A 26,187-nucleotide genomic window follows, 5' to 3' on the forward strand; every position below is an offset into this window, starting at 1 on the left:
TGTAATTTTTATAATATTTCTTTGTATGTTTTTATATTTTTATTTGCCATTTAAGTTTCCGCTTTCGAAACGGGACCACTCTGTATATTATAGAAGATAGTTTTGTTAAAGTCCTGCGGGAATTTTGACTTATTGGATTTTTGAATATTTTTTGTTTAATTTCTGACCTATGTAGTAGGAAATGCATTAATCTTTTAAAAATTATAGTACGCAAAAAGAAGAAGCGTTTAACTTTAATATGGAGACAAAAAAAGTCCTTATTTAAGAATTTTTCAATCTGTCTTCTAGAGTTCAACATCTAACATAATTCAATAATTTTTACCAAAAAATGTCTTTTGTAGTTGTTTGCCACCAGCTGCTTTAGATATGTATTATTTATTATAGAAAAAAGTTTTATCGAAATTTCTTGAGAGTTTTGAGAGTTAAAGCTTTTTTCATTACTTTAACATTTGACTTTTTAATTAATTTTTACACAAAAACCTTAGTTTGTCGAGGTTTGTAACCACTATAAATCGAGTTAGTTATTTATTGTTAATATCTGGACAAAAAATTATTAAAATCTCTAGGAAATTGAGGGAGATTAGGCATTATATCGATTAAATAACAAGAAGCCCCGACTATAAATAGGTTTCAGGCAACTTATGCTGCGTTCCACATCTCTAGCTTCACACATATCTGTGTAGCAACAGTTACCGCCAAGAAGATTAAATAGAGAAAAGATATCTCCCATGATTGCCCCGTGTTTCGAGATAGGCCGGCATAGATTAATACTCCCCGTTTCTCCTCACTTTTGCACACGTCTAATCGTCTGACTCTTCCCCTACCTCGTTCTTCTGTCCTTATACCGTTTTTATTTTTATTTATATTTGCCAGGCGGGGATTACGCAGTACATTATAGCACAAAGCCTAGTCCGAGAATAGCATTGGGGGGCTAGCGAACTTGCCATACAGGATTTGGCTCCTCAATACAGGCAAGATATCTCTCCTTCTTTCAGTCTTCTTGATTACCGCCTTTTTTTCAAAAGCTGACAGTGACTGACCAGGGCTGCCAATATTTGACATAAAACCGAATTTTTTTTTTATTATCATTGTGTTTATGTTGATTTTTCGCAGTGCGGAAATGCAAAAACGTGGTGAAAATTTATTATGAAAATTGTTACTTTGTTGAGTAATACCGCGAAATATCGTAAAATTGTTGACACATTGGGTATTCCTTTACGCATTTTTCATAAGAACCTACCAGCCGGTAAGTATATGTTGGTATTATTGGTTTAAAAGGGCTGTCAATGACCCATACCATAATCAAATTATATAGATTTCAACTGTTAGACTGTGCCATAATAGCCCATGCCCCATATGCCTAATATTAGTTTTTGTATGATCCATATAAGGAAGTTTTCCTTTTCTTTTTGTATTTCTCCGTTTTTTATTAAAAATTGATTTTGAACGATAAATACTAACATTTTATTTATTAAAAAAAAAATAAATAAAATATGCTTAACTGTTATGCAGTCATATTGTTGAAGATTACTCAAACCTATTCTATGTATTCCTGAAGATTTCCCACTGGTGACTCATCACATCATGATTATTTAAAAATAAGTAATTTGGTCATTACATTTTGAAAATATTTTTTTTTTCAGAAATTCTTCAAGGAATATAAGATTTCTAGCACATAATAATAAACAAACCATTAATAATTAAAAATAATTTTAAGTAATATCTTTGTAATGATAATAAACTAGACTTGGCTAAGCTTCTAGCCTTATCTCTTATCTCTTAAAATAAATGTAAGAAGACTTACATTTATTTTAAGAGATACCATCAAAAACATATTGATAAGAAGGCTCAACATTTAATGACATTTGATTTACACTAGCAAAATACTTATTTATATCTCTTTGAAGGACCAGTGTATCCTAACTTGAGGAAATCTGTTGAAAAATCTTCGAATCATCAATGCACATTAACAACTCAGATTCTAATAGAGAGCCAAGGCTATTTATACAGAGGCTACATAACTGATCCTAGATGAGAGCCCTGAGGGATTTCTGATGATGTTATAAATGAATTGGACAAAAAACCATCTTAACCCACTGTTCTCTACTGGTCAGATAAGACTGACTCCAGAGATTTAAGAATACTATGGTTGATCTTATCGAGCCAAAAGATCTAGTTGCTAATAACAAACAAGTTTGCATCCACTGAACAACTTTCCTGAAATATGTCAGATATGTGCAGTTATTAATGGGACAATAATTTGCGGGTGCATGTGAAAAAGGTGTTATGTCTTTTTTTTGTCAAAACTGGTTTATGTCAGAAGCCGAATTTAAAAACCCTCCTTTACGTATGGGAATAACGAACTAAGTCATTATACACGCGTAAGTCCGTTATTTTCAATGTGTCTAACGAGATAAGTTACACTTTTATCCTGTAAAATGCTCTATGTCAGACATACTACAAATGCATTTTATTTTTTTGCAATCATGTGAAAAGGGATTTAAGTCAAACATATGGCTTATTTCACGGCAAAATATTTAACACCTGTTCCAGTTCCTATATCTAGTGAAAAGAAAAGTAATCTTATAGATCTGCTGCCATACATTAGTGACACTTTTGCGGATTTTTATAAAAATTTGACCACCACCAAAGACAAAAATGCTGATACATATCCTGATGCAAGTTCAGATAAATTAAGTGATGAGTAAATTTTATTCCTCTTAAAATAATTTGAATATGTTCTTTGTTTTAAAATTAAATGCTTTTAAGTTGAAGAAATAGTCCATTGCTTGAATTGGAGTTTAAAGTTAAGGTAAGTAAAACTCTTTAAGTTGTCTTCCAATATTTAATAAATTTAGAAAAATGTATATATATTCTCTACATGTTTTGAGAGTGTAAACTCTCATCTTCAGGAGAATAACTACAAAAGTAATGTTCTTAATCTAATATAAGTACAAAGGCAAAATGATGGAAACTTACCCTTGCACTGACATTTTCGCAATAATGCCACACCTTCTTATGTTAAACCATATAGATTACCTTTTTCACAAAAACATGAAATACATAAAAAAGTAACTAAAATGTGCCAAGATGGTATAGTTGAAAGGGCACAAAGTGAATGGAATTCTCCAGTTTTATTGGTTGCAAAAATAGAAACTGAAAATAAGAGTTTACACTCTCGAAACATATGTAGAGAATATATATAAATTTTTCTAAATTTATTAAATATTGAAGGACGACTTAAATAGTTTTACTTACCTTAAATGCCTTTATTGGTACATTAGTTAATTAAAATAATATTTCCAATCCTTTGTTTTTTTTATTGTGTAAAAAGAGTTATGTCAAAATTTTAAGAAATCTAAATGTTGTAAGTAAAAAAAAATGTAAATACTATTTTATACCAAACACTAGAAAAGTTTATTTACTTTACAATAAAAATGCTCCTTTAATTCTACTTGATTCTAAGCAAAAAAAAAAAATATATATATGTTTAAAATTTTAGTCAAAGCCCAAAATAACACTTCAAGTGCGAATTTTGTTGCGAAAAGTGGAAAAAAGGGAATGGCAGCACTCTTTTAAAAACCTGTTTAGAATTCCATCAGGTTTATGTTGGCTTCATGTTATGCAACTTAGCTAGTGCTATTTTGATTATAATAGAACTAATGGGAATTTGCTTGATATTGTTAAATTTAAATGAGGTGTCAAAACCAGCTGGGGCATTGGAGAGTTTAGTATTCTTGTCAATGAAAAGTGGGTGACAAAGAGGTTTTCACTAGAACTGTGGGTATATACCTTGATTAAACAAAATTTAACAATATTCCAAAAGAATTTCTATTGAATTTCCAGCTCTCTTAATATATCTGCAGCATTTCCTAGATAGTGTCATTTAGATAGTGTATGCCATTTTTTTATAAATATTGAGACTTTTCAATCCCCTAGAAATTCATGGTGCAGTCCTTCATTCAAAGGTTTTCTTTATTGGATATAACTTTATTTGGACTTAAACTATGTTGATCATCACTAGGCTAATCATGAATATTGTGAAGATTAAAGTGACCAACAACAAGAACATGTATTCCTTATTGTCACCAAGATACACAAAGATTCATGTTTCTTTCAAGTGATTTCAGCAATTGACAACAATGGGATTTTAGGATCTTGAAAGAAATAGTGGATTGATTTTATCCAAAATGAAGGAAAGTAGGAGGCACCACTATATTCAATTCTCAAATTTATTCCAGATTTGAAATGAAAAGACTCTTTCAAACCCATTACTTTTATAAATTATGTCATCGTTATAATTTACCTTTAATATATTTTAATTTACTGCTGTTAAATATAGTAAAATTAAGGGTTTAAATATAGTAGAAAGCTATGTGATAAACCATATATAATCAAAAAATGATCCATATTCACAGAAAACAGTAGTTAATGGTGTTCCTAAGAAATTATTCAGCAAGCTAATGTCATATACCATGATTTTAACTTTAAATTAAAATATTGATTAATATTGGTGTATCTACTACCTAATGCAAATATGGGATTTTCTGAAGATATACACATCTTTTACTCAAATAGTCGTTGAGTGTGTAGTGTTGCAAATAGCGTCGGCCGCACTTGAAAACATCTTGTCGAACTTGCATTGTCTTATTTATTTGTGTTACATTAAATAAATAAGACAATGCAAGTTCGACAAGATGTTTTCACTGTACCATTGTCTACCACCTTCAAAAACGTATTTGCACTTGTCAATAGGAAAAAAGTAAAAGAAAATCTAAAATTTAATATTAAACAATTAAAATTTTGTAAGCCTATTTAAAAACATACACTACATTTTAAAATCAAAAGCTTTTATTTTAAAAAAATAAGGTTATACTTATATACATTATTAAAATTAAAAACTGTGTCCCATATTAGAAGGCTTAAGCTACAATTTAACACATACAATATCACCAATTGTCAAAATTTCTATCATTAAATATTGTAAAAATTTACCAACCTGTTTAACTGGTTGCCTGCCTAAATTTTTCTAGTCAGTTTACAATCCAAAAAAGAATATTGCATATGAAAAAACAAATGTACCTATGTGTCAATCAGCATTAGTGCTGTCCCTGTTGAAAAAGCTCTTCATTTTGCACATAAAGGTGAAGACAGATGGTATCCCTGATGGAGTTTTAAAATTTTGTTCTCCTACATAACTCCTATCCATAGAAATGGCAATAAAAGCTATATCAAAAATTAGAACCTATTATAATAGTATTGCCAACTCAGTTCTAAGGAAATATATTATCTTAATAGTATCGTTTTACCCTTGGAAGTAGATACAAGCTCATACTTATTATTTATCAATAATCTGTTTCAAAAATTTGCATGCTATTTACACTGATTTTAGCAAGGCCTTCGACAACGTAAATCACTAATTTCTCATTTTTAAATCTTTCTTGATCGGCACCTTGTTTAATTGGGTGGCTACTTATCTCACTGAACGACAGTCAAACCAGATGGATACCTTTTTATGTTATGCCTATTACATCTGGGTAGAAGTAAGTATGGGAGTCCCATTTGACTCACTTCTTCTTTGTCTTTTTAGTAAAAGACGTCCGTTCTTGAGAGGTCCGATTACTTGTCAATTCTTAATGTTTGCAGATGACCTTAAACTTTTAATCTGTATTATTTTCTCAGTAAACTGTCTTTTACTATTAATAATGTTAGTTATGGCATAATTTGCACGTACAGACCACCCTCTTCATCCATTCAACACTTTCTAAATGATTTTGAGGACTACAGAATATTCCTATAAATGACATAGACATATTTTAGGGCGACATTAACATTGATATTCTAAAGAAAAATGTTATAAATCCTAATAAGTATGTGTCACTTTTAAATTCTTATGGTTTTGAATCCATGGTAAATGGTTTTACTCGTGTGGGCCGGAATTCAGAATCATGCATAGATCACATGTTCATTAAAAAGAACATAAAAAATAGGTACCATATTGATTCGTAAATTATGGAAGTTGATATAACAGATCACTACTATCCCATAGTTCTTAATATAAAGAAGAAACATAATATAAATAACTTTAACCCTAAAACTGTCACAAGAACCATTGAAAACATTAATTTACATATTTTTGAAAATTTAATTAAGCGAGTAGATTGACGAAGTGTATCCGATATCGCGGACGTAGAGATGGCGGCACGTAAGTTTTCTGAGATTTTATCAAATATTATAAAAAATTCTACCGAACAGAAAGTAATTACTTTTAAAGAAAGTAACAAACTAAAACTATGGATAACGAATGCCATAATAAACTCGAAAAAAACAAAGAAACCACTTTTGAGATACGATCCACACTATAAAACTTTATATAAAAATTATAGAAATACTCTGAATAGGTTGATTATGAAAACTAAACATGAATACTTTAAAAATAAAATAAATAATGACCCTACAAATTTAAAAAAAAATTATAAAATAATTGCGGAAGCTACCGTTCAAAATAAACCCAAAACAAATGATGACATTCAGGTTCAAAATGACAAGCATGAGACATTTTCAAATAAAAAAGATATGGCTAATTGCTGTATAGTGCTTTGTCATCTATGTTTTTGGCACCGGTAAATGATAAGGAACTTATAGAACACATCAGCTCTCTTAAGAACAATTGTGCAGCAGGTCCTGATAAAATTAGTTCTGTAATAATAAAGAAAATTCATTTATATTTTACTGAGCCTTTAAGACATATAATAAATCTGTCCTTTAAAGCTGGCCATGTACCATCTTATTTTAAAACAGCTATAGTCACCCCAATTTTTAAATCTGGTGATCCACACCTTGTGAATAATTACCGCCCTATAAGCGTTATTAATAATTTCTCAAAAATCTTCGAAAAATGCTTAAAAATCAGACCTCAAAAATTTCAGATAACCAATTTGGTTTTCGGGAGGGGTTGAGCACAACCGATGCAATTCTAGAATTTACAAAAAAACTAACAAATTGTCTGGATACTGGAACCAACTGATTAGCCGTTTTCCTAGACCTCGCCAAGGCGTTCGATACGGTGCCTCACTCAACACTTCTGAATGCTCTAAATTCCTATGGGGTACATGGGATCGCCTTGGAAGTGTTTTCTAGTTACTTGAGTGATAGGATACAGATGGTCAAGATTGATAAAACTCAAAGTGATCCTGTTAAAGTTCAGATTGGTGTTCCTCAAGGTACCGTACTCGGTCCTTTGCTCTTCATAGTCTACATAAAGTCTTTAACTGAACTAAAAATAAAAAACGCCAGTATTATATCGTACGCTGATGACATCGTTATCCTGTTCAGGGGATCTTCGTGGCATGATATTAAAGCTTTGGCCGAGGAAGGACTCACAAAGATTTTATGTTGGTTACAAACATTCAAACTAACTTTAAATATAACTAAAACAAACTTTATCCCTTTCTCACTCACGTCTGTGAATCGACCACATTTTATAACCGTAAAGCTGGGAGGAGGATATATCGGGTAGACTCCACCCAAATATCTAGGTATAACAATTAATAGACATCTGAAATGGGACGCACACGTAACACGACTTGCTAACAATATTCGGAGACTTATTCCGACATTTTACACTATAAGGCATATTTTAAGTAAAAAAATGTTACTAATGGTTTACAAGGCGCTGGTGGAATCCTTAGTAAGGTATGGTATTCCTATCTGGGGTGGTCTGTACGACAATTCCCTTAAACAACTAAACGTAGTTCAGAACTATATTATTAAACTTATCTTAAAGAAGAACAAAAGGTACCTCCACATCTCTCTTGTATTCTGAAGATATTCCAAATATTAGAACTGTGTATATTTATTCTGTGTGCCTACTTATTTATGCCAAGCCATCCTCTGCTGCAACAGTTAATCACTCCCATAGAACTAGAAATAACGTCAATAAACATCTTGTTATACCAAGCAGTAATATTAATATTAATTTGAGATTCTTTAATTACCTAGTCCCTAAGTTCTAGAACTTGCTGCCTGTTAATATTAGGAACATACATAGAAAAAATATTTTTAAGCAACAATGTTTACATTTTATAGTTGAAAATTTAAATTTGTTTCTGGTCCTACTGTAGTTTTATTTTTATACTAAATATATTTAAGGTAGTTTTTTCTTCTCATTTAAACATTTACTGATTTTAGTTAAATTAGCTACTAATTTTAGAATGTTTAAATCTATATAGTGATTATAACTGCACATACAGATATTTATATCTAGGTGTAGTGTAGATATTAAGACAAATATAATTAATTCTAGAATTATATATGTAACATATTGTAAATTATGTCAGTAATTCATTCGTTCATTCATTACATGTCAAAGTAATATACTTAATCCGCAAATAAACATTGACTTATGTTGTCACTCTTATGCTATCAGTCCAATCATACTAACAAATGTGAATTATTAAAATGTAATAGTTAACTAATATACCTGTCGGTGTTATTGGGTAGGTTTCAGTGGTTAAGAATTTGGCTGTGTACCTATATTTACAACCTACATCTTATCAAGAATATGCTTTCCAAAACCAAGAAAATGCTGGATTACATTAAAAGACTATGCAAATAAAGATTTTATTTTTTTTTGTATTAAAATAGTTATAAATTTCCTTTGTAAGATGTTCACTTGATTTTACAAACAACATTTGGGATCCTTAAAGTAAAATTTATATTGACAACGTTCAAAACTATTTTACAAACGATTATAGATAAATTGTTTATGACCATATATACTGTAAAATTCAATTTACGCTAATAAAATATTATAGAAAATATGAGGAGGTTGTGGATAAAAAGCTGACATAGATCGGTCAGCTAAATTTAAAGATTTGACAAGGCTTTTAACACCAAGTTATTACAGAAAGAAAAGCAGGCAACTTAAAATTGTCCCTACAGTTCTTAAAATAGTCTAGTAACATTTGGCATTAGCAGTTTCATTACCAATGGCAATTAAAAAATTAAATCTAATTCCCATTAAACATTTATTTTTAAGGGATATATATAAAACAGACAACTAATGTAATATAAATAATTTTTATTGATTAAATTCCATAATATTACATACACCTACTCTTAATATTATATAAAAGCAGCATTAAAACCAAAATATACAAAATTATAAACAATATATTTTACAATAAAATTTGCCTCCCTTGTAATCTGCTTATTACAAATTTAAAATTGGCCTAATAAAATCTACCCCTAACTATTGTTATTGTCCTTTAGCACATCCTTTAATATGGAACTAGAGTTTCGATTTTGGCCAAAATCGGCAAAAGTAGGAAGCACCACTTCGTTCAGGACAATCGGGGATGGAGTTGTCCTTGGAGTGGATCTTCTGCTGCTCTCCGCACTACGTTTACTTGTCTGCTCGCTTAGCAAACTGGGAACATTCCTGGGCTTCGACTCGTTTTCCAAAAACCTGCATCCAAATTGTAAAATTTAAAATAGGTTATTTTATTAAAAAGAAAAGGATATTCTTACTGACGAAGTTTTTAAAACCAAGGAAAACTTTTTTAAAAGGTTGCCTGCTAGCTTAGTAAATTGGAAACATTTCTAGGCTTGGAGTAATTTTCGAAAAAGATAGGAAAATATTTCTAATCCTCCTATATAAAGAGATATATATTTTTTTTACAAGATGTATTAAACAATACCATATCGCATATGTTTGCTAATATTGTAACTAGTAAAATAAATCACGTTGGTATATAAAAATTACATAACAAGAACTATATAACAAGTGAAGAGAACACAATTCATGTGTCGTCTCTCCTGCTTTCAGAATAGTTTTATATAAGACTAATTAAGGGTTAGGCTAAAGTAAAAACACTTACACATTTTGGAGTTTTTTTTTTACTTTACAGAAGAACAACTAAATCATTTTACGCACCTTATAAATGCTTGACTGAGCGATTCCTGTGAGATATTTTGGCTCTGGTTGGCGGGTTGAGGGTGCAGCAACGACCCCAACCAAGATCCCTGCTGGGGTTTGTTGAGTTTCACCTTATCGTGGTCCTGCTGGTTAAAGTCTAATACGGTAGCAATCAGTTTGAGCACCTGAATTTGGTCTTTGTTCCAGTTGGGGGTGTTACCAGTGGACAGGAAGCCAACTAGTAGACTTTTGATTAGCGATTTGTCTATTTTACCGTCCGTCTGGCTGGTAAGCTCTTGGACTGTTTGTTGGGTTTTGCTTAGTTTTTGTTGTAGTTGGGACACTAGATAAGAGTTGATATGTTTAGATTATTAAATTATTAATAATTTTGTGTAGATGTTAGTTTTTATTAGATTTTTAATAATATACAGGGTGCCTCCGATTAAGTCGGCACTATTGGTATCTTTGTTAATATTTAAGATACAGGGTCGGTTAAATTAGCAAACTAGTAGGATTTTTTCTGTTGATTAAAATGATGAAAACAGAAAAAAAAATTGAACATCACGTTTTCGAGAAAATGTGAAAAATGTACTTTTGTTAAATGGAATCCCCTGTATATTTTTACATAAATCAAAAGATAATAATTTTCTTAATAAAAAAGTTTATTTACACTAATAGCCTAAACCTAAAAATAACAAAGTTATAGCGATATTAATAATTTTGTCAAATTTAGACAAGTTGGCTTTGAAATAAATAACATCAAGTAAAACTACTAATTTACAATAAATGAGCAAAAACATCGCCATCTTGTTCAATACATTTCTGAGCACACTTAAGCATACGTCTTGTAGCTTTTAAGATTGATCTTCTATCTATTGATCCAATTATTTGCCTAATATGTGTTTGAAGTTCATCAACGGTTCTGTATTTTTTTTTATACATTTTTTATGTAACCCCAAAAATAAAAATCTAGAGGGGTTAGATCTGGTGACCTAGGTGGCCAACGAATCGGGCCACGTGTCGCAATCCATTTATCGTCAAACAGTCTATTAAGTATTATTCTTACATCATTTAGTTGATGGGGAGGTTCTCCATCCTGTTGAAAATAGATTTGTTGCTATCCCTCCAAGTTAACATTATCCAAATAATCTTCCAGCGCTCCAAATAATATGAGATGAACATATCTCCTTCCAGTCAAAGTGCCATCATAAAACACAGGTCCTATTACTTGGCTTCCTATTAAGCCGCACCAAACGTTTATACTAAATTGATTTTGAGGATTTCTGGGATCAGTAAGGAAAAGATTTTCTTGGGACCAATAGTGTACATTTTTACGGTTAAACATACCTTTGTTTGAAAAATTAGCTTCGTCGCACCAAATTATACGGTTTAAAATATTATCATTAGCTTCATATGCATTCCGTAACCAGTTGCAAAAAGCAAGTCTTCTTTCGTTATCGCCAGGCAACAATGTTTGTACTGGTCGATACTTATATGGCACAAATTTGTGTTTCTTTAAGACCCGCCAAATTGTTACTAAGCTCACACCGTAAGCTCTTGCTAAATCTCTAGTTGAGTTTTCCATATGAGCTTCAAAATATGCCAAAATAGAAATTTCAACATCCTCGCTTACTATAAATTGGTTCCTTCTTCTAGTTCTTTTAAACACGTTTTCGTTACTTCTAAATTTTCTGTAGAGAATTAAAAAGTATCTACGGTTTGGCAAGTTACGAGTCTGGAATCTTTGGCGGTACTCTTCTAGCGCTCTGTCACTATTTTTTTGACATACAAGGTAACATTCTAACATATCACATTTTTCAATATGCGTAAAAGGCATTTTACTAATTTAGATTTTACAAAAATCACAAACTTTGCTAACATGTAATTGTCAGTATTTCTTTATTTAATAAAATCTCTACGGCTACTGTCATTTTATTATTCAAGCAATGATTTATTTGTTTTGCTCTCAAAAATCGTAAATAAACTTTTTTATTAAGAAAATTATTATCTTTTGATTTATGTAAAAATATACGGGGGATTCCATTTAACAAAAGTACATTTTTCACATTTTCTCGAAAACGCGATGTTCAATTTTTTTTCTGTTTTCACCATTTTACTCAACTGAAAAAATCCTACTAGTTTGCTAATTTAACCGACCCTGTATCTTAAATATTAAGAAAGATACCAATAGTGCCGACTTAATCGGAGGCACCCTGTAGAAGGATGAAGACTTGTTTCCTATAGATTTTTTTTTTCGGCTCTTTTGCTAACCGTTATATATAAGCATACTTTTCAAAAGCGACTTGGTTTTATAATTCTTTTTTTAGTATTGATTTAATAAATGCAACATTCTTGAACTAGCAACAAACAATAAGGTTTGTGATAGTAATTTAAATATTCCCGGAGATTTTTATTAAGATATTTATCACTGAGCGTCTTAGTTTTTATCGAAGGCTTAGAAAGTGCAGAATATTAAAATATTGGTAGTTCCTTGGCGGAAAATTCCTGTGTATAAATTTATCTCTTGAATCAAATAGTTAGCAGTTTTAAAAATGATGCAGAATTTCAGTTTTCTTAACATTCATGTTTTTGCAAAAAAAAATTATATTTCTTCCATTTTATGCCAGGCATTTCAATAACCACTCTCTAGTCCTTTTTTGAGGACTGCTTGATGTACAATTTATATAAATAAATAAATAATATACTTATTCCAGGATTTCAAGCCATATTTTACATTTATTCCTGGTATATGGACTTTTCTTTAATGCAATTGAAATTATGACGGAGAATCTTATTTTTGTTACCATTTCAGGATTTTAAAAAAATAAATAGAGCCTTAGTGGTAAATAATAATAATAATAATAATAGCCTGATAAATAATAATGATAACACCCATAAAAAACTGTTACAGATGAAAATGGCGGTAGTTAAGAGGAGGCCCTTATAAAAATTAAATAAACTAACATTTAATTACTTTGTAACTTTGTATTGGGCAAAATTGAGAAGATTTCCTCTGTTCTGATAGCAAGCGTTCCTTTATTAAAACTTTTTAGGGTAAATAAGCCATAAGAACGAGTAATTAGGGCTTATACTAGCATTATCGCAATTTTTATATTGACCTCCCTGGCACCATGTCTATTAACTATTTTAAATATTACTTAAACAAACTAGAATAAAAAATAGAGTAAATAATAAAAAAAGGATACCATTTAAGATGTTGGGCAAGGTGATGTAGGGTATTCCTGCTGATCTACAAAAGTACTAGTGTAAGTCTTACATAGGGACCGATTACCTCAAAATCTCACCAGTACCTGATGTAATACTCACGCCGTTACTTTTAAAATTATAATAATTCTTCATGCGAGCAAAATGATGAAACTGAAAAAAACTAATTAAAAAAAAAAACACAATACAAACAACTAAAGCCACTCCAAAAAAAAACTAAGAAAAGGTGGACGCTACTCGAGGAATAAAATAAAAATGGTGAACAAGACACTACATTTTTGTATATCCCATTCAGTAACTGGGGAATTAAAAACACTACCTCACAGTTACCAAATGAGATTAAAAAAACATAGGTGGAAAGCGTGTGCGTACGTGCAACTCAGACATAAACCAAAAAACGTGCTTAAAACGTGTTTTTTCTATAGTAAATCGTCTGTACATAGAATAACTAAAGCCGTGTAAAACCATTGAAAGTAATATTATAATGTGTAAAATAAAAGGTTTTGGTATGTAAATGGTTTGGCACAGCTTACTGTATATAACAGGAAAAATCATCAAATTTTCATTTTGAAAAGAGATATTATGGTTGTCACTGAAAAATCCAAAAAAGTGTTTTTTTTAGGCCCATTTTCTTTTTTCCAATAAATTAGATATATTTGTTGATGATTTTGTCTGTTTAATTCCATTAATACATATTACACATTAAAACTAAAAAAAAAACTTATTAACCTAACATTTTACAAAATGGTGCAATACAATTTGTCATAAATATCGAAATTCCAAATAAATGCGATTATTTTGTTTTTCACATCTTCTGTTTTTTTTTAATTATGTGGGATTTTTCAAGATGGTCCAAAGATTTATTAATATTAAATTAAAAAAAGGGGCTAAAGGATATATTTTTCAAGGGATTTAGTGAGGTTAGTAAACAGGTGACAGGTTTCTGCGTATTGGCAACTTTAGGGCCCGCCAAAGAAAAAGTCGGATAAGCAAAATTGTCAAAATTTCTTTTTTAATTTTCCATGTTCATGGGTTTTTATACCGAGAATATTTTTGATTAACTTGATAATGTTTGGTTAATAAAATTTGTTTTTTAGAGTAATTTTCAATTTTATTTCAGGCATTTCAACTTATTTTTTGGTATTTGGGGTAATATCTTATTTCTTTTTTGGGTTCTTGGGGCGGTTTTGGTGGTTTTGCACTTTTAAAGTATTTTTGTATATATTTGGGACATTTGGTGTAATTGTCCAATTTTTTCATGAATGTATTTAATTGTATGTATTTAAAAATTATATTTCTTCTATATTTCTTCCAGGTACTGAAAGTCATGTTCCAGAATTTTGGAGTAATTCTTATATTTCCATAAGTCATTTCCATATTTTCTTCCAGGCATTCACCCAAGGGATTTGGAGTCATTCCTCATATTATTTCAGCCATCTAATTTACATTTCGTCATAGTATTTAGCCAGTTGAAATCATGATTTATTTCTTCTGACTTGTTGGGACAGTTGTCATACATTGTTAAGACACACATACAGTGCTTTCATTTCAAAACGATCTACCCTTAATAACTTTCTTAAAGCTATTTGCTGACACATTTACCGATTTCATTTTTTTTGGTACCGTTGAATAGAGAATTTTACGCTCCTTGATGATGTATCACACGATGGGGGTTCCCATTTGACATATTAAAGTGAGGTTAGCTGGAGGTGAGGAGGTGATTGACTAAACTTCAGTAAATGCATAATTAAACGTCCCCCTGTATATCTAATTTGACGTTTTTTTTTTAGAAAGTTATTAAGGGTGGATCGTTTTGAAATGAAAGCACTGTATACATTAGACATTTGAAGTAAATTTCTATTTTATTGACAAAATGGTCAAAGCGCCATTAGAAACCTGTCTCAAGAAACTAAGGGAATATTGGCGATATTTAGAGGAAATTGGTAGAGTTGTGGTGCAATTTACACTACTGGAACACAAAAGAGTTAAAAAAAACTTACAGCTTGATATAAAATAAATATATGAAAAGTTATATCTTAAGAATAACCTAATAGTAAACTAAATGATGCTAATAAAATGACGATGTTCTCCACGACCGTTCATGACAATATCAGTCGATATTCTGAGAGATCATTTTGCCCAGAATTACCAGCTGATATTTCAAAAACGGCCGAATTTTACTATGGTAAGAAATGAAAAGATAATAGCTATAATGAATAAAAATTAATTTTGTTCCCACAACTGATTAATAGAAAGAAAAAGACAAATCGCACAGTCATTACCTTCATCCTTAAGTCCCAAATTCTGTTTTTTTAAATGCTCCAATTGGTCCGATAGTCTCGAAGCCGCTTGTAGTCCGACTTTGCTGTCTTCTAGTTGGCACTTTAAATTTTCTATCTCTTTCTTCAGCGTTTCCTGCACTTGCTTTTCCACGTTGATTTGCCTCCTAATACGTTCCGTTTCCTTATGAACGTCCTTTTCCCTATCTAAAAATTAAATTTTATCAATTCACATAAAAAAAAAATTAATAAGCGAGGTTGCGTTATTGTCCTAAAAAGGTTTATCGGCGTGACTATAAAAACATCCGATTTAATGTATTTTAATACAGAAATCAAGCCGCTATTTTAAAACAATTGTAAATAGGTTAAAATTAGTGTAACAATTGATAAAATTTGCAAAGCCGGTGAAGGTCAATGTAATTTTTAATGTAGTTGCAACGCTAGCGTAAGCGTATTATAGTAAGATGAGCTGCAACGATTATTCGAATTGTTTTCGAAGTGAAAATCCCAGGAAAAGGATTTTTTTTGCTGATAAACCCCGACGTTTTATAATAATAATATTTTGAAGAATTATTTATGTAAATAATGTGCTGTACAGTACAGTACAGCGGAAGTAGATTCTTAGTTAAGTAATTTTTTTGAACATATGTTAAAATGGTTCGACCTCTAATATTAAATTACTTATTTTGTCCTAAATATAGAACTTACGCATAGGATAATTCAGGGAGTTCGATTTGTGGCATGTGTTACATTTTCATAATTAACATATAGAACATTAGTAATGATGTTGTAAAATTCTGACGAGAGCCGATCCTTTGAGGGAAAGAAATAAAAACTGTAAATTCTGTAATATTTGAGGTTAAATCGATAGGGAAGGATCCTCCAGCTAGACAATCAAAAGAAGACAGAGAAATATTTGAGGAGATGTTCGCAAGAGAATCGAAGATAAGGATATGGAATGGAAAAGTTCTTGGTCTTGAGATCCAGATTTACAACCTTCTGATGGTTTAATTTAATTTAGCTGAAAATTGACTTATTAGTGGAAATTTAAATTTCCATCTGACGATATTATCAAAACCCTCAAAAACCTGATATAGAGCTATAGACAGTCCTCTAAGAAAAGAAGTAGAAGGGAACATTAGCACGAGGGTACTAAGTTCTGTGAGAACAGGAATTATAGATGTATTTCTTTCAGGTATTAGGAGTATACGAAATAGGAGAGATAAAAAATCACGAAGAAAAAATTCCGGTTGATTTAATATTTTAACAATTTTCTACTGTGCAATGATTTTCTGATGACTTCCTTTATTCCCAATCTTCCACTTGCGAAATAAGGCAGGGGTCGATAGACAGTAAAACTGATAAGCTCGAACAAGGCCATTTTTTCTGTAAAACCTCACCAGATTCACGGTTTTGAGGGAACGAAATAGAACCTATAGGACTATAAACATTGTAATATTTGAATAGCTTAAATCGATAGAAAAAGATTCACCAGCAAGGCCAAAAGAAGACAGAGAAATATTTAAAGAGATGTTAGCAAGAAAATGCAAGACAACGCTCTGGACTGGGAAAGTTCAATTGTTGATGGTATTTCTAAGGGTCTTATTCCAGGCATTTAAACGCATTTTATATTTCATCCTGGTAGACGACGAGACTGTCAAAACTGTTAAAGAACTGAGAGCTAAAAAAAGAAAGAGAACTAGATGTCTATGGGAAAACTCAATCAAATAAAAAACTATTCCAAATACAAATATCGGAGAACGATATTAAGGATACGGATAAATTGAAAGATGCACTCAGACAGATCAAAAGGAGATCAATTAGAAGATTACGAGAGAAATTAGAGGATATGTTGACAAGAGCGCAAAAAGTAACATTATGGAAGGGAAAAGCTATTTTGGGGAAAAACTTTTTTCATTTCAAAAAACAGAAGACTGACCACAACCTTATGGATTTTCTAGTTAATAAAATCCGATGGATCTATTCAATTTGTTAGACTAAGAGATGAACAACTAGAGAAAGAGTGAGAGGTATTTAAGGCTATTTAATGCTTTTAAAGACACTTAAGAAAGAGAGCCATCGTTCTAATAGAGGAATTCAATGAAACTGCAAAATTAAAGTGAAAAATTCTATAAATATAACTCGTTGAATGCATGAAGATTCAGTCAATAGTATTAGAATGATGTAAATACAAGAAGCAGTGAGACCCAAACAAGCAGATAAACGTCTGGTCTAGAGATTTCGACTGTCAAAGCTCATAAAGCTGAAATGAGCTATTAAGACGAAAAAACTCGAAGCTCAAAAGAGCTAAAACAAGATGCCCAGAGTCGGTAAATTTTTGGAGTAGACAAAAATTTCAAAATTGAAGGATAATAATGCCAAAGAAGAAGACAGAGAACCGAGGAGTTGATTGAGAAGATCAATAAAAGAAAAAGCAAAATTAAAAGTTAATAATAAATTGGTATATATGAGCTTAAAAATTCTGCAAAAGGTAGATAATTTGACGTGCGTGAATCCATGAGACCTATGGAATGGATTAACTGAAGCGAGAATAAGTACAGATTTTTTCGCGAATACTCAGTCACTACCATTTAGTATTATTCCGTTAGAACGATTAACATCTTCCTTTAAAAAAAACATACACTCACCTTTTTGGAATTGCTCTAGAACGAACTGCAAATTAGCCAAAGCAGCAGCTTGTTTACTATGCACGTCCTCAGCCTCGGACAGCTTGATTCTAAGTTCATCTCGCTGACTGGTCAACGTCTGTAGCTGATTCTGCAAAGATTCCACTTGCTGATTCGCCCTAATACTTACAGATGTATACATAGTGCTTGAATTCTTCTCCCTTAGCTCCAAGTCGTTGATTCTCGCTTGAAGTTCCACATTTTTCTGTTCGATTTGAAGTAGCTCTTGGGTGTGATGTTCTTGCATCTCCATAAGATGCTTCTGTAGTCTGTCAATTTGTTTGGATAGTGAAAGTTCCTTTTCAGATGGTCCTGCGGTCAGTTTTTGTACCTTGGCTTGCTCTTCTAAAAGGTTCTTGGCAAGGAGATCGCATTTTTCTTTGAGGAAGTTGTTTTCGTCTGTTAGCTGATCGATCTGTTCAGTTTTTTTGGCTATTTCGTCACTGGCAGCTCCAGCTTGTATTAGTTTCGTTTCTAGTTGCGAGTATTTTTGAGCTTCTGATTGTATTATTTCAGATAGACGTTGGATTTCATTGTGGTAGTTAACGTTTTCTTGGTGCTTCACTGTTATCATATTGATAAGCTCGTTTCTGGAATTGGCTAGTTCTTGGAGTTGCTGTTGAAGTTGTTCTATGAGCTGATCTTTTTGTTTTAATACTTCTTCGGGCGGCTCTCTCGGTTGCCCTTGTTCTTTAAGTTTTTCTTCGAGGTCTTTTAGTTTCTCCTGTAGCAGCTGTTCTTTTCCAGTAAGAGCTTCTAGGTCTTGTGTGCTTTGTGTTAGCAGCTCTTGCAAATTATAATTTTTTTCTTCCAAGGCCTTTAAGGTTTCATTAAGGAGTTTTATTTCCTCTTCATGACTGATTAAAACTGTTTGTTGTGCTTCCATGTGATTTTCAAGATTGTTTTTGACCTTTTCAAGCTCAGTCTCTTTTTCGTGAAGTTTGGTATTAAGGTCTTCACATCTCAGTAAGATACCATCATACTTTTCCAGAAGTTCTGTGTAGCTCTTATCATATTCTTCAAGGCTCTGCTTTGTGTCTCCAAGAGATTCCTCCAGATTTATCTTCGTTTCTTGTAAAGCTTGGTGGTCTTTGCTTAAGGTGTCATATTGAAGTTTCAAAGATGTTTCAGACATTTTGTAGTTCTGTAGCTTTTCCGTTAAGTTTTTTACTTGTATTTCAAGCTCCCTTCGAAGATTTTCTTCTATGACCCACTTTTCTTTGATATCCATTAGTTCGCTCTTAAGGTCTATACTCTTCATGCTTTGCAGTTTGAGTTCTTTATTTTCAGCTCGTAAATGCTCCAGGGACCTTTTCAGTTCCTCTTGCTCGTCTCTTAAGATGTTGGCCTCAGTGAGCTGATATTCATTATTTTCCAAGTCTGACTTCAATTTTTCTATGTATGCTTTAAGCTCTTCGTTTTCTGCTGCTAACACTTTCATATCTTGTTTGGATTGTTTGAGTTTTAAAGCGGTGTCTTCGTAGTCCAGTTTTAACTCGTCAAAGCTGTTTAATAGCTCTTGGTAATCTTGGTGCTTCTGGCCAACACGTTCCTCCAACGAAGCGCTACTTGGATCGTTGGACACGGGGGTTCGGCTTGGACTGTCTATAATGTCTTCCAGTTCTCTGATTCTCTTATTGGCATGTTCCAAGTCCGACTCAAGAAGAATTATACTTTCTTCGTTTGTTTCAGAAATCGTTTCTAAAACTGGACTTTTAAAACCATCTAGCTCAGATAGCAGCACATCATTACTGTCAATTAAACTAGCCACCTCCTCTTCTAGCTTTTTAACGGTGTCTTCTTTGTTTGTGATTTCTTGACTTAAATCCTCTTGGTTTTTTAGCAGTTTTTCAATTTCCTCATATTTTTCGTTCAGAATTTTCGTTTTCTCTTGGGAGGCTTCCACAAGATCTTTTTCCAAAGATTCACATTTTTCTTTGAACTCCAGGAGCATTTTGCAAATGTTTTGCACTTGCTGCTGGAAATCTTTTAATTCTGGATGAGTACTAAGCGGTTCAACAGGATTACTGGGTTCGTTTGGAGAGGCACATTGCCTAATGCTTTCGGTGATGATGTTGACGTAGGTTTTGTGCATGTTTTGTTGCTCAGTGATTTTTTCTTCTAAGGTTTTCGTTAATTTGTTGATTTCTTGTTGAAGTTGATCAACTGTTGGATCATCTTTTGGGCACTGTTTTACTTGGTTTAGTTCTTCTAGTGCCTTATCAAGTTCTGGCTGTAGTCTTTTGGCACTAGCAAGTTCTTTTTTAAGAGAACTCACTTGTTGTTCGTAACTTTCCAGAATAAAAGCCAGTTTTTGGCAATTTTCGGCGTCTTCCACTCGTTTTTGCTCAGCTTCAGTTATTAACTGAAGCGCATTTTGCAGCTGATTGTAAACTTTATGGTTCTCTGACTCTGATTGTCGTAATTTTTCTTGCAGTTCTTTAAGTTCTTTGTCAGAGCTCAAGAGAGACTCTTGATAAGTTTTCTTTAAGGTGTCATGGGTGGTTCTCAAGACGCTGAGCTCCTTTAAGGTTTCGTCTAGTTTGAATGTGAGTTCTTGATGATTAGGCAGCTGATCAGCTTTTTCAGATTCTCTGTATAAAGTTTGTGCCTGATCCAATTCTTGCGTTAAATTTGCAACTTCTGCTCTTAAGCTGCTAATGTTTTCTTCTAAGGTTTTATTGATAATCCGTAAAGCTTTTACATCTTGCTCAGGTGCTTTTGTTTTAAATTCCTCAACTTCTTGCTTAAGCTTCTCTTCTCTGGAAATTAAACTTTTGTTTTGCTGCCTGAGTTGGGCATTCTTGTCTTTCAAGTCCAAGTTTTCATCTTGAAGTTTTTCTCTTATGGCCACGAGTTCGGCAAGATTTTGTTGATTTTCCACATCAAGCTGCTCCAGTTGGTTTATCAGGTCGCTTTTTTCATTTTCCAACTTTTCAATGGCTTTTTTCAAGGTGGAAACGTCCTCGTGCTCAGTTTGCTTCGCATCCGGAGCGATCCAGTCCCAATTATCTTCTGAAAAATTCCCATTTCGTACTGCTGACCTCTGGAAATAAACGATTTTTTTTATATTAAGGTTATCGATATATTTTTGATTTAAAAGTCTTTGTGTGTTGTGACTTTATCGATAATAAGGGTTAGGGGGCCAGTTATAACTGGTTTGAGACATTCATTTAATAGCGGCATGACTGATAAACGATAATTTAAGTCAAAAAAAAATGTAATTATGCTGTAAGATTATGATAAGTCTAGGTTCACCGTAGTGAGAAGAGATTGTTTAGTCTGAGTGTTAAGCCAGCTGGTGAAATATTGTTTTTCTTCCAAGCATGTCCATACACGAGATTTTGTGTTGCATTGCAGGTACCTATTTATATTAATATTTTTTGGTAAAATGCCTGCCCTGTATATTATATTATCCCTTATCAAATCTTAAACACTCTATCGTCCTGAAACAGATTAGGAAAAGCTTATAACTGCATACCAGACTTTTAAAAGCGCATGTAAAGTAAATATGTGTATACCTTATGTAAATATTTGTAGGATGTTATTATGGCCGTTATAAACGCCTGATGGTTCTTTAAAGGGAGATTACTAGAATATGATTCATTTGACTATATTGTAACGTTTAGATTGTGAAGAAAAATTTGGTGATTGTTCTTCCAGGCAGTTGCTCGATGCCAAATTTTCTCCTAATAAATAAATAAATTAAAAAAACTTTATTCACAAGAATTCTTGCAAGGGTTCTCAAATACCTAAAAAAACCTATTTAAAAGAAATAGAAATTGACATGAACTGCCTTGAAGAAGGGAAAAATTATTTCAGTACTTAGGAGAAATTAACAACACCTTGTTAACTGTTTGGAAGAAATAAGGAGTTGCTTTAGTATTTGAGAGAAATTAAATCAAATTTAACAAAACTGCAAATAAACAGCCACAAGAATGCAATTAAAAATTAACTTCAAATTCTGGAAAAATTAAAGAATAAAACCAAAATGAATTCCAACTGCCTGCAATTCTTAAAAAAATGTGTTTAACAACCAGAAAAAAAATTAATTAATTAAGTACAGGAATCAATTGAACTCCCTGCAAGAAATAAGAAATGTCTTTAGTACTTTAAGAAGATCAATAAAAAAATCAAAATTAACGAAATTTCAAAAAATAGCCACAGGAACGCAATCGAAAATTAACTTCAAGTATTTGTAATACGACGAATTTCAACTGCCTGGACGAAATTCAGGAATCCCTTATATGCTTAAGAGGAATTTGAAATAGCTTCAACTGCCTGCAAATCGTAAGAAATTCTGTAAAAAGTACACGAATGAATGCAACTTACTCGAAGAAATAAGAAATTGCTTTAGTACTTAAGATAAATAAAAAAAATCAAAATTACCAAAACTGCAAAAAATATCCACAAGAACGCAACCAAAAATTAACTTCAAGTATTTGTGATGCGACGAATTTCAACTGCCTGGACGAAATTCAGGAATTCCTTATATGCTTAAGAGAAATTTGAAATAGCTTCTAGCAAATCGTAAGAAATTCTGTAAAAAGTACATGAATGAATTCAACTCACTCGAAGAAATAAGAAATTGCTTTACTACTTAAGATAAATAAAAAAAATCAAAATTACCAAAACTGCAAAAAATATCCACAAGAACGCAACCAAAAATTAACTTCAAGTATTTGTGATGCGACGAATTTCAACTGCCTGGACGAAATTCAGGAATTCCTTATATACTTCAGAGGAATTTGAAATAGCCTCTAGCAAATCGTAAGAAATTCTGTAAAAAATACACGAATGAATTCAACTCACTCGAAAAAATAAGAAATTGCTTTAGTACTTAAGATAAATAAAAAACATCAAAATTACCAAAACTGCAAAAAATATCCACAAGAACGCAACCAAAAATTAACTTCAAGTATTCATTATACGACGAATTTCAACTGCCTGGACGAAATTCAGGAATTCCTTATATGCTTAAGAGGAATTTAAAATAGCTTCTAGCAAATCGTAAGAAATTCTGTAAAAAGTACACGAATGAATTCAACTCACTCGAAGAAATAAGAAATTGCTTTAGTACTTAAGATAAATAAAAAAAATCAAAATTACCAAAACTGCAAAAAATATCCACAAGAATAAAACCAAAATTAATTTTAACTGCCTGCAAATCTTAAGAAATTCTGAAATTCTGTTCAACAACTTAAAGCAAAAACATCAAAATTATTAATTAATTAAGTACATGAATGAATTCAACTCCCTGGAAGAAATAAGAAATATTTTTAGTACTTAAGATAAATAAAAAAATGAAAATGAACAAAATTGCAAAAAATAGCCACAGGAGCGCAATCGAAAATTAACTTCAAAAATTGTGATTTCAACTGCCTTGACGGAATTCCTTATCTGCGTGAAAAAAAATTTTAAATAGCTTCAACTACCCGAAAAAAAAAATCATAAATATTAATTAAGTATAGGAAAGAATTCAACTGCATGAAACAAATAAGACATTGCTTCAGCACCTCAGAGAAATTAACTTAAAATTAACAAAACTTCAAAAAAAGGACGCAATCAATAAAACCTAAGTGCTTAAAAAAAATCCACAATATTAATTGAAAGGAGAAAATATAAATAACTAGACAAATGAATTCAGGTGCCTAAAAAAATTAAAAAAAAAATTATAGAATATAAGAATTAATTGAACTGCCTGGAAGAAACAATTAACTGCTTCAGTTTACAAACTAAAATGAAGAAATGTTTTTAACTGCTTAGAAGAATTAAGAAATTAATGAGGTCAACTGCCAAGGATCAAAAAAATTATTTTTTGCTTTGAAGATAAATTAAAAATGGTTTGAACTGTCGCTCTATGTTTCTATGTTTTTTTATACACTCATAATACTTTCCAAAACATGTTTTGTTTCTTCTAGGGAGTTGTAATTAATTTCACATAGGTAATTAATTAATAAATAAAAAATAGATAATTAAAACAAGCATTGTAAAGTTTTTAACAAAATACCATGTGTTGTCTGAGAGCCCAATATAGATTTCGTGAAAAGTCTACAGGATATACTGTATTAAAACTAACTTCAAGTCTGTATGATTACTTTGACGAAAAACCAGTGCTTTGTAATTTTGTAGTCTTGTCAAAAGCATTTGACACTGTGGATCTCACAATTTTGTTAAAGAAATTGTAAATTCAAATAGATCACAAACAGTGAAAATCAATGGCACTCAGATCTAACTAAAGTGAACAGTATTGGGACCACTCCATTTTATAATATACATATATGAACAGTCATTTAGATTTATCAATTATAGGAAAAATTATACGCATATGACACCGTAATACTTTATTTAGGAAAAACTTGGAACGCTATAAAAACTGAAGCAGAAAGCGACTTTTTGAAAATAGCCAAATTGTTTGAGGAAAAAAATTATCACTTAATGTGGATAAAACAAAATACGTAAGTTTCACTTCATACGGAAAAAAAAATTACCAGAATTAGGTTTTTTATAAGTAAATCAGTCAATAGGAAATTACAATGAAATTACGAGAAACCTAAGTATTAAACAACTTCAAACATTGTACTATTCTTTAGTTCAGTCTTAATTAACTTATGACCTTGTAGGTGGGGTAACAAGACTCTCACCTAAGACAACTAAATACTGTACAAGAATGGTTAATTAAAGTCATTTCTAAAAAAAATCGGTTATTTTCACTTTACGAGGAAACAAAAATAATACGACAGTTATATTAACATTAAATGATGTTTTAACGAACCTAAAAAAAATTAAATAAGTCCTCAGGCACATCTCTACACCACGAGAAAAAGGAAATATGCCAAAATTCCAAAAAAAATAAAAAACCTCGAAAGGTCAATGAAGTTTTAAATTTATTGACCCGAAGCCTTAAAACATTGAAAGGCCTTTCAATGTTCTACGCCCGAAGCTGTTTAATATACTACCGATCTTAAAAATTGGATGCAAAAAAAAACAGAAAGAACAATATTCCATAATTTGGTGAATAACTCTTGAAATGTATTTTATGTATTATCTCTATTAAAGTTACATTTATAAAGTTTTAAATAAACTGTTAGGCTTATTTATTCTAGTAATTAGTCAAAAACTTGACAAAAAACTTTCAAATGTGACTACAATATTGAAAAGTGTCCTACTCCCAAATGAGACTTTTTTACCGAATGTGATTGTAACTCCCAATGTGGCTTTATACTAAAATGTGACTATCTTAAATATATTTTTTCGGACTTGTCAAGAATTCACAAGCCAGTGGCAAATTAGTGCAGCTTATGTAATTATCCGTTTTATTGCACTTTTAATGTTGATATAATTATAATTATTACAGTTGTTTTCAGAATAACTTTTTTTTCTTCCAAACAGTTGAAGAATTTTCTTTTTTTTTCAGCTAACCCGTCATGGTTTATGAGTTAAATTTTTCGGGATGGAATCCGTTATTCTCTCTAGTTTTTTATAGTTTATCTCTTTAATCTTAAATAGTTAAACCTTAAAAAATTCATCATCAAAAATCATTTTACTATATTTATTGTAATATTCATCGTACTTTAAAGAAAATTAGAAACAATCTTTCGACTTCTTAAGCATTATTCTCGCAAGTAAAAAGTACTGCGAGGCAGGTACTGGTACCGCGTCTGGTTCTTCCGTTCATACACCAACTTAAAAAGATTCGTCAACCCGTTGATAATATACGGGGCAAATATTTGTATAACTCTTATATTTTAAGTATTCTGTAACGGATAAAGGTCTTAACTTTAAGAATTATATATGGGTTTGGAGATATTTTTGGGTTCTTTAAAATTATGCTTCAGCTGAAAAATATACCAGGGCTATTTATTAATTGGGAATTTGATACATTTATTTAAAAAAATACAATTTTTGTGTCAATTTGTATTAGAATCGCTTGTCTTATTCAAGAATGTTAGATGAAAACTTACTTTAGTAATATATTAAAATTTGGAGACAGTTTTACCACTAACCAAAACTCTTTATTTTATTCTCGACACGCGTTAACTAGTTTCGTAATATGAGTATCACACCAAAGGTTCCA

At 31.4% G+C, this 26,187-nt stretch overlaps 2 protein-coding genes across 4 annotated transcripts in view; one reads left to right on the top strand and one right to left on the bottom strand.

The window, feature by feature from the left end:
- The first annotated feature begins 1,066 nt into the window (after positions 1–1,066).
- The window catches only part of LOC126750537 (uncharacterized), a 34,315-nt gene continuing 9,194 nt past the window's right edge, over positions 1,067–26,187 (top strand). The window contains exon 1 of one of the 3 annotated variants that reach the window (XM_050460215.1): positions 1,067–1,246. In XM_050460215.1, coding sequence (XP_050316172.1) covers positions 1,147–1,246 — 100 coding nt within the window. In that variant the 5' untranslated portion in view covers positions 1,067–1,146. Of the gene's footprint in view, positions 1,247–10,064; positions 10,208–21,334; positions 21,471–26,187 lie in introns of those variants that run through there. The other 2 variants (XM_050460426.1, XM_050460344.1) reach the window with 2 other exon arrangements.
- LOC126750446 (thyroid receptor-interacting protein 11-like) overlaps positions 9,068–26,187 on the bottom strand; it is a 68,583-nt gene continuing 51,463 nt past the window's right edge. Inside the window, exons 4-7 of the mRNA XM_050460108.1 lie at positions 18,072–21,156; positions 15,427–15,630; positions 9,938–10,262; positions 9,068–9,469 (exon numbers count right to left, since the gene is read on the bottom strand). Coding sequence (XP_050316065.1) covers positions 9,250–9,469; positions 9,938–10,262; positions 15,427–15,630; positions 18,072–21,156 — 3,834 coding nt within the window. The 3' untranslated portion in view covers positions 9,068–9,249. The remainder of the gene's footprint in view (positions 9,470–9,937; positions 10,263–15,426; positions 15,631–18,071; positions 21,157–26,187) is intronic.

This window comes from Anthonomus grandis, chromosome 1, assembly GCF_022605725.1.
Source record: "Anthonomus grandis grandis chromosome 1, icAntGran1.3, whole genome shotgun sequence".
NCBI lineage: Eukaryota > Metazoa > Arthropoda > Insecta > Coleoptera > Curculionidae > Anthonomus > Anthonomus grandis.